The 9,877-nt window shown below is 39.6% G+C and overlaps 1 protein-coding gene across 1 annotated transcript; it reads right to left on the bottom strand.

The window, feature by feature from the left end:
- Positions 1 to 4,339: 4,339 nt before the first annotated feature.
- Positions 4,340 to 8,922, bottom strand: LOC144644340 (uncharacterized). Its single transcript, XM_078503808.1, has 4 exons — positions 8,713 to 8,922; positions 7,356 to 7,434; positions 6,880 to 6,995; positions 4,340 to 5,677 (listed from the first exon to the last, which is right to left on the bottom strand). The coding sequence occupies exons 1-4, from the start codon at positions 8,746 to 8,748 to the stop codon at positions 5,438 to 5,440; spliced, it is 471 nt and encodes a 156-aa protein (XP_078359934.1). The 5' UTR covers positions 8,749 to 8,922; the 3' UTR covers positions 4,340 to 5,437.
- Between the last annotated feature and the right edge of the window lie 955 nt (positions 8,923 to 9,877).

Genomic DNA, 9,877 nt, shown 5'->3' with positions numbered 1-9,877 from the left:
GAGCCATTCAAGCGAGACCTCACATGGAAGAGCTGCCACCCGATTATTCAAAAGTGATACCGTTCTCGCACTGTTGCACCACAGGAAACCCAAGCGTATCAGAACGTCTGCCGTGTAGAAAAAAAAACTTTTGGTTTTCGCTATCTACCATCTTATATCAAGCGTGCGCTCGTGGAATAATTGTTAAATATACGTATACCTAGATACCACCTAGATATATTACACTTCTGCATTTCGCAAAAAACAATACCTACGGATATGCGTATACAAACCGCTCGGTAATGCATCTAGGAAACAGGCGGAAAAATATTAAAGGTGTAACATATTTTGAGTGGGACATAACTATTTGGGGCCTACTGTTTTAGCTATATAGCTATATGTCCCCGAAGAAGTGTGCGCTTGTCACACGAAACGCGTAGGAGAAAATTAAAAGTTTTACAACTCAAGTAGTTCGCAGACGTGCTGCTCACTGGCTTTACTTTAAAAAATTCTTTAAAATTAAGGTTAGTAAGTGAGACAAGTGATCATAGCCTGTGTTTCCTATGATTACAAGCCGACGAGAAAACTACGGAATACTTACGGTCAAATTAGCAATTTCATAAATTCACAACAGGTGCGTTATAACGCGATAACTGTTCAGTTACAATTCAGGACAGATGTCGAAAATTGACGACAACTGTTGGTATAATCTACAAAAGGTATTACAACTCACGACGTTATTATAAATCGACACGATAGTAATCTGAGGGATGTGTCGCAAAGAAGCTTTTCCTTTTCTTATAGATAATTATTTGTATGAAAATTTGAAACTGAGAATTCTCTTGGAACGAGAAATCGCTGAAAAAATTACAGCCTTTCGGTGTTGTTTCCTATGCATTATTCCTTTCCTTGGAATTATCAATATTTTTTTATTGCAATTGAGTGCCACCTTAAATTTATAAAATAATAACGCAGCTCCGAATCTTGCCTACAGATTTTTCTAAAAATATTTTTCGGTTAGATAAAAATATACCAAAAACAAAAACTTTTACCGAGTAGTTTTTGAGTTTTAGGCCTCAATAGTTCCAAAATAGGGTATCTTTGACCTGATATGACCGGTGTTGCCATGGCAATCAATTTTGACGTCACAGTCACCTCGATTTGATTTGGTTCATTTCATTATTGGTATAGCTGCGATAGAACACCCAAGACAGGCATGTCTAATTCTGACTAAGGCATTACGAGCCACCTTGACAGGAAAGTAATCCAGGGGGATTTGGTGTATCGGCAGTATTACCTACTAGTGACACTCAATCACATAAAAAATAATAATAATTGCTAGTTAAAATTACACGGGTGCCACGCGGGTTATACCAGCTTCGCATTTCTCGCTTGTTTTTTGCGAACAGCTAAAGCGCTTGTGTTTTTTATGCTACAAGACTAATATTCGTTTTCGCAAATTACATCTTTTTTACTTCCTCGCCAGTTTCAGGTTTCTCCTAGTAGGCGCATTATTATTTCAAAACGCGACAGTTATTATAATTTACGTAAGGCATTACAATTCACGATAAACGGTTGTTGTGCCTTTTCCAACAATTGGTCACGTGACCTACTTAACGTAAACATAAAAGAAAAAACTTTATAGGTAAACAAAATTACTGGTGTCCCAGCAGTTAACATTGTAGCCCTTGATTAAATAAACAAACAAATATTAAACCAACCCACTTTGGAGAAATATTTTTACCAGGAATCAGAAGCATATAACCTTATATGCTTCTGCCAGGAATAGAAAGAGGATATCGAAAAAAGCTAGGCTGCAAATGTTCAGGCCTGTAGTTCAAAAGGAGGTATGTTTGTGGTCGTCTGAAATTAGAAGGATTGTCTGGGAAGAACAAACCTTGCCAACTTTTAAAAACACTGCACAAACTGCCATAAAATCTCTTTCTTGCGGTTTATACTAGCCTGAAAATTGCTTTATTTTAAAATTTTCTCACACCCTTTCATTTTTTCACGATACAGTTATTTAGCACCAGTGTCTTTTCGAACGGAATAATAAGAAAATGTGTTTGGATGAAATTTTTTAGTTTAAAAAAAACTTTTAATTTTTCTAGGGTTCAAACCGAAAAAACACAACTTATAAAAAAAATAAAAACCAAAAAAAAAAAAAAAAAAAACAACCAAAGACGTATTGTGACTATGAAGATGTTTCAACCAAAGACTTTTAGTCTAGTTCAGGTAAACTGATATTGATAGTTGATGAAAGGACAGTAGCTTGGTAGACCGGTAAATTCAGATAAATTTTAGTTTAGAATTCGGCGAATGTTAATGTTCCCCCACATTGATAATATTCTCTTGCCTTAGCTGGGAACGATTGTCTTTTTTATTTAGTTACTAAATTCTGCTCTCTCTACGGATTCGTCCGTTAAAGGTAAAATTTTGGAGTTACTCGTGGTATTGACATGCCAATAAACACCGAATCCACGCTACGGATTTGCTATTATTATTGTTACGTAAACCACCCGTTTATCACACACGCGCTCCACATCGACTCTACACGGCGAAACCACATGTTATAGTGCACGGCGGCACAAGTACTAAAGCTAGTCAGCTACCTTTTCGCACCTGGGGGGAGGAGGGACTCTTAAAGCGATAGGGATGCTCGTCCGAAATTTTGAAAATAACCCCTAAAAGAGACCAATCTGGGCGTGGCTGAAGCTATTTAAGACCCCTAAAAGATAACAAAATTCTGAAAAGAAAATTTATATTTGTATATTTCTTCGTGTGTAACTCTAAACGAGACCCTGACGGCTAAAAATATTGCCATTTTGTCCCAGAACACCCTAAGCGAGACCCAAAGTCCGAAATGTGTACCCCTAAGCGGGACGACGAGCATCCTCGTCCCTTTCATATGGTAGTCCCCCCCGGGCCTTTCCGCAACCTTTCCGCCACGTATGGGTTCTTCACGTGTTGGGCGCATAATCATTATTACCAGCGAGAACATTCTTAATCGGTAGCTTTAGAAGCATGAAGCTAACCTGCACAGGCTTTCTAAACAATAATAGAAGCATAAATGGATACTGATTTAAAGTCAGGTGTTTGAGGCAGGAAAACAAACTAAGCCTTGAACGTTTGGTTTAAGATAGGCTCGGCTCGTAAAAACGAACTTGGGAGAATTTGAAGCCGCGATCAACCAGTTGTTCTTAAGGGGCATACTTGCGTTATGACGGTTAACTTGATCATTCGACTTTAGAAAAAAACTGCTACTGTCATTGTACACTCGAACCTTTTTTATAATACGGACACTAAGGTGCAGAGCTGACTGTTTTTATATGACTTCTGGTTTCTCTGGGACCAAGTGAACTGTGCGTAATGCACTTATCAGCGGCCATCCCGGAGAGCAGACCCCGGGGAACCCCAGGGCATTTGCACAACAAGGTTTACAAATCCCCCATACACAAAAGCAAGATTTTTTAACAAAAAGCTACAAATGTCCCTCCCCTGGGGGTAAAGTGGTGTGCTCTGCGAAGTCAAAAAGTGCATTATTTCAAAAACACTTTTCTATTTGCCATAAGTAATATTTTCTTTTTGCCGTAATTGTACCTATTAGAGTTAATAAAATGTAAGGAAAGGAAGCTATTCCACTCGTTTTTCACACATAATGAGGTTTTACCTTACCTTTTAAGTCATGCATGGAATGGGAAAGTGGAGATTTTCTTGTTTCCTGGTAAATGTAGAACTGGGATCCGTTGAATATGCTTTGAAATGTTTATTATGGCGACACTACAAATCCCGCGGTCTTTCCCCGGGGAACCTGCTGTGAAAGTGCAAAAGCTATCTAATCCCCCCATCCCGGGCTAGCCTGTGAGTAACCAAAGTAAATAAATCCCTCATCATGCCAGCGTATGTCCCCGGGGTCCGCCCCCCCCCCCCCCCGGGATGGCCACTGAAAGTGCATATAAATATAGAGGTGTCCGTAAGGGAGAGGTTCGACTGAATTAGTTTCTTTGTGCATCAAAAATAACTTGGCTCCAGCACTGGTATGATCATCTATCACTTGCCGGGCAACCTAGCTGTGAGCAGGAACTGATTGCGGAAATAAGGGCACACGGCAAATGTAAGGGTTCTACAGCTACATCTACACTAGGTCTGTCAAGCATATGACATCAAAAAAAATGATAGAAAAGAGAAATAAGGGGCAAGTTTGGATTCGTTTACTGAAATAAAAGTGGAAGTCCACTTGAACCACCTGCTCGCGCTTAATTATACAGTAATGTTTCAGGTTTACATCTTTTGCGTTTATGTCATCCTTAATTGTGTGTATTAAGATCAGACCGTGTCTTAGCTCGCTGATTCTGTCACTGTCTCGAACGCTGGCTCGGTCAGCAATTAGATCTGTGGAAAAAAATACAATAATTACTTTTTTCAATAAGTTTTTATTATTTTAAAGCTGTAAGAAAAGTCACTGTATGCAAATGTACAACATAATTACTCGTTATTATTTGCTTAACTGACGGATGAACCCGAATGCCAAAGGTCTCCTGTCATTCGTTTTCACATTCACAAATACAATCTTTTCGTCTTTTAACTTTGGCGCGTCGCTGAAACACTGTTTCTTCATTTCTCTTTGGGAATGAAAGGCATGACTGAAAGGCACGGATTATATTTACCTTTTTATGGGGTAAATAAATATTATATATCGGAATTAGCGCCCAGTTGTTAGAAAGCCGATTAACGAAACCAAAAGTTTGAACATTTTTTCACAACTATATACAGTTTAAAATTGGTCAAAGTAAAACATGTACAGGCAAAAACTTTTTTTACGATGATAAACAAAGACAACAGAAATAATATAATTTATACTGAAACTGACGGTACTCGAAGCTAATGTTAATCCTGAATTAACTTCATACTGCTTTGAACAACCGCGCCCACATCCAGATCAGAAGTCAGTTATATTATTATGATTCTCTCAATGCTTTTTCTTGTTTCGAGGGACTGGGTAAATGTCCTCGGATATATATATAAAAAGTATTAATCCAGCTGAACTCGGACCTCTCATTGCAAGCATTACACCGAACTATTATTATACTTTTCGTTTGAAACGATTAACGAGCTGGTTCCTTAGTTTATTTTGTTCGGCAGTTTTTGCGGATTGTTTATCACTTGGTTTCAGTTCTTCCTCAGTGTTTCCGCATCATAGTCTCTAAAACCTTTTCTTGCAGCAAGATATGATAGCGAAATCAGTCCCACTGCTAATCATTCATAATCTATTTCTAGTAGAACGTAAAAATTCATCGTTTATAATAGCAAATCAGGTTGGTTCTTTTCCGGCAAGTCACCAAATTCAAAGCCTAAAAATAGAAAGCAGATAATCCAAAAATAGATTTAGAATGATTGACGTGAGTCACAAGGGCTGGTTCCCTTGGCCATGCTCTCTTCGTCTCGTTCAGTATCTTGTCTACTGCAACTGCATTGTCCACCACATCAGGTTCTGTCCTGTCAGTCTTCGGTTTATTTCCTGCAGAGCACTTGGAAGTCTGGACACTAGTTCAGGTGGCACGGCAGTTTTGCTTGGTGACTGGTTTACTGGACGTGAAAACCTTTTGCCTTTTATTCTTCTGTGACACGTTTTCGGCTTAAAAGAGTGTGTCTTGGGTTTGAATGTTAAGGTGGTGACTCCGGATTCTACCGCGTTGGCCTATCGGAAAAAGGAAATGGAAAACAATAATAAATAACTATAACAATAAATCTTTAATTAATTAATGCAGTAATTATATCGCGCTACATGAAAATGGCGGTGGCCGAGAGTTCAAACTCTGGAGTTCGAACCTTGGCCACCAGCTCTCGTGCGCTCTCTCTCGGCGACTCGCGTCGAATTCAACCTGCTGGAATGTTTGTGAGAGTCCACCAGAGTTTCTGTTTGTGCACTGCGTGACTCTCGTGTCCGACCTCGTGGACCGTCATCCTCATTTGGCAGATTTGAATGAAGGAGGGAAGGAGGAAAAGGAGGAGAACGGGTACTCTCTACAGTGAACACTTAGTTGATTATCAAGCAACTGGAAGTTGATAAGTCCGCCGGATCAAATAATGAAAAGCGGACGTTTCTAGGTCGGAAGAACTGAAGGGCTAACGCTCGAAACGTCAGCTCTGCATAATTCGCTACGGCGGTTTATTTTACTTTATCGACTCCCAGTGGATAATTTTAGTTCACATACGGATGTTGCAGAGGAGCTATGGATTGAAGTGTGCCGATTACAATTTCGCCTCCTCTCTCTCTCTTTTGTTAAATTTTCGTAGCCCTGCCCCGTTTAATTTCCCATAAACAGCGAATGAATGAATGAATGAATGAATGATATAGGTGCTTATATAGCGCATTTACAAAGCTGAATGCGCTTTACAATTAGAATTTTGGGATGAGATCGGACATCAGCATATAAGGCGCCTATGGCAGCCGCTATCCGTCCATGTGTATGTTCTCACCTCACCACCCAACCCATGGAATAGAACAGACCACAACACCGGGAACTTCATGCCCTACTCTTTGCGATGAATGTGTGGGTTCTTTAACGACCCCTGCTGATTATAACACTGAAGATGCAGGAGACGGGGCCTACGGTTTATCGTCCTTATCCGAGAAAGACTAGAATGTCTAACCATTTGCAGATGTAATTACAAAGGCAGCACATTCTCCTCAGTTATTTTAAGACCCTGAGTGTTGGTCCGGTCTGGGAGTCGAACCCGAGACCTCCCGCACGACAGTCCGGCGCTCTACCACTGAGCTAACCGGTCGGCAGTCCAGGGGTCAAAACGAGAGACTGATAAGATTTGGGAGAAGAAATTCGCATTTCATTTAATTTCCTTAATTTTTAGTGGAAGTCCACTTGTGTATTTCATACATACCTTTTGTTCTTTAAGCGGTTGCCGCCCCGACTCCTTTTCATTTGCTTTTCTGTTTCTCCGTGCCAGTTGTTTTATTTTTCTGGTCTCCAGACGGGTATACAACTCAGCACGGTATTCTGTAATAACGACAGTGATAGAGCGGTTTTCATTTGAGCGTCGAAAGTAATTCGCATTTGCTTTAGTTCTGCACTACTACGCTTAGTGATTGGTTTAAAAATCTTGTGCTACTTTCTCAACGAATCAGAAGTTAAACTAAAACTACTCGTGACTCGCTCACGCACGTTGTCCACGCTTCGCGTCGGCTACATGTATTTGCTTCGATAGTGTTAAGATAGCTCAAGGATAAAACTGTTATAGTACGAATAACGTTTTTTAAATGCACGGTTGATTTATAAACCATGTATGAAATGATTCGCCCCTCACACCTGCACAAATCGGAAGGAAACTAGTTTTACTAGATTAACTAGAAAGATTACCTGAAAATCTTTTCCCACCAATCTCCTTGGCGTCTTCAAACACGTGACCACATACGGAGGACTTGCACGATTCTGATATCTGGGGGGATGGGGTGAGGATGATAATGTCAATATTCGTGCAAACGTTCACAACTTCCGCATTTCAAAAATGTGAAAGTTAACACGACATGAAATTACGAGCAAAATTTTTAAATCTTTTATTTGCATTTTTATTCAAGGAATGGTTTATTAAGCGAATTAAATAAATTTGAGGTGATTTCGGTTGTTTGTGATGTTTTGTGGATTATACTGTAGGTTCTAGATAGTTTCGAGGGTATTTGGCCATCCACGGGCATAATTTTCTCGCAATGGGCGTAAGGATCGATAGTATAAGTTCTGTTGTTGCTGAATAGTTGTATGTAACACGTTACGCTACGATCAACGATTCATGTTTGGAATTATTCGTACAGAAATAAAAACAGGGAAGCTTAACCTCAAAAATCTATCTAAATTAAAGAGGGAAATTTGTCACAATAAAAAAAAAAATGAAAAAATTCGAATGATGGTCGCGTACGCTTCCTGTCTTGCTCGCGCTCGGGCACGCAGCACCGAAAAGGGTCGAGTCGTCTCCAATATTCACACGCGGATGTAGTTCAATCGACAACTTTCTGAGAAAGATCGACAAATACATCTATAGAGCTACCTAGGTTTAAGAAGAAGGAAGTAAATGTGAACATTTTCGCTATTAGGTTATTTTTTTTCGTTGCGTACGACACAGCGAAAAGAATTTTCAATAAACTTTGATCAGTTTAGTCTCGTTCCGCCCACACCTGAACTCCTCAGACCGGAGAGAGCGACGAGGGGAAGTGTTTAATACCAGGCGAACAGAACTAGTGAAACGTACCGTCTCTTATAATGTAGGAACAGTTTTATTTAAGGAAATAAATTGCTCATGTAACTGTAGAGCCATTTACGGCTGGTGCGTGGTCATAGAAAGAGAATGCAGTGCTGAGTCACTGGTTCAGTTCAGTTCCTTGTCTTCGGCGAGGGCCGCCTCGCTGTGTCAGAGCTGTGACCGCCAACGCTCGCTGATACGCGCCTAAAACTCGCCGGGAATTTCTCAAAACGAGCCTAGAAATTGGTAAATTATAACTACTAATTAATCCAACTTTTTCTAGAGGGAAATTATCGATAAAATTGCAAAATTACGATCAGTTTAAGTGGCGCGCTGTGCGCTGTTGTGTGACGGAATAGGGCCGTTAAAAATATGAAAATTAACGAACGAAGGCAAATTTAAATATCAGCGAGTCGAACAAGTCTAGTAGAATTATTGATGTTATTTTATGAGAGAATCCATCTTATTTTCTTAAAAGCTTACCACGGTATTGCAAGCCAAGCACTGTTGAAGAACCATGTTGAATCTCTCGGTGTACTTGTGTAGATCTTGTTGCGGTAACTGACGAGCCTAAAATGGAGTGAACTTTGCGCAACCTGACATAATAAGCCACAAGCTGGTTTTGCGTCGGTGATGTGTGACGTCACGTCTCAGGGCCGCTCTGCGTTACAAAACCAAAACTGTTCAGTGATCATTTCATTTTCAAGATGAAAAAAACATATTCACTGGACGAGAAAAGGAACATCGCGAAATTACTTGTTACTAATAATATATAAGAAATCGAGGTAAATGAAAGCCTTAAAGACTCTACCTTTAAAAAATTATCGTCGGGCCGATTTACTTATCCCACGTAACGAACGTACATTGTAAACTCGTTTTACTTGTTTTGTCTCAACTGGTTTTTCATCCGATGATTTTCTCAGTGATCAGGCATTTTATCTTCATGGTCTTCAAGAACCGAAAGAGGTGATCAGTCAAATATCGTAAGACAAGTATGCGTTTGAAAAATGATCACTAAATAAAACAGGTTATTCCATTCGCCCTTGTTAGAACCTGGGATGATTCAGTTGGCATGTCGCTCAGTCGGTGCGGGGTACATTTCAGAAATTTATTTCGATTTTATCAAACTTTCTCCGAATACCCTTAGCAGAGCAACCTTTCCTGTTATAAATTAACTTGTAGTTTTGTATTTTCGTTAAGGTAATCAAGTTTTTATTGAGCGTTTGCCCCAAGCCATTAAAAGGAAATCGTGAATTGAAGTGTCGACGAAACCGACCTCACGAAAAGGAGAGCATTACGAAAGTTCATGTCAGTAATGACGTAAGGCTCTATCCATGTCGATTGTAGCTATCGCTTTCCTTTTAGGTTTTACCTCATCACCGTTCTAAATCAAAAAAGCACTGAGTGCGTTTTCTGACTAGTTATAAGTCATTCAGTTTACGTTTTCTCCCCCATGTCTCAGTTTGTATTTAGAAATGTTTCTAAGGAAACTGATGCTGCATGCAATCATGGCTAACTGTGGGCGAGAGTGCTCAGTATCAAAAGATTATTAGTTTTAATTTCAACCGAATCTATAGATTTGCTAAAACTACTAACAAGTTTCGACACATAATGAAATGCTTTTGTACTGAAGCGATATTTTGCTCAA

The sequence above is a fragment of the Oculina patagonica genome, chromosome 2, assembly GCF_052425735.1.
Source record: "Oculina patagonica isolate OP01 chromosome 2, crgOcupat, whole genome shotgun sequence".
NCBI classification, from domain to species: Eukaryota; Metazoa; Cnidaria; class Anthozoa; order Scleractinia; family Oculinidae; genus Oculina; species Oculina patagonica.
Note: the sequence above shows the minus strand (reverse complement) of the source record. Positions and strands in the feature narration are given on the sequence as shown.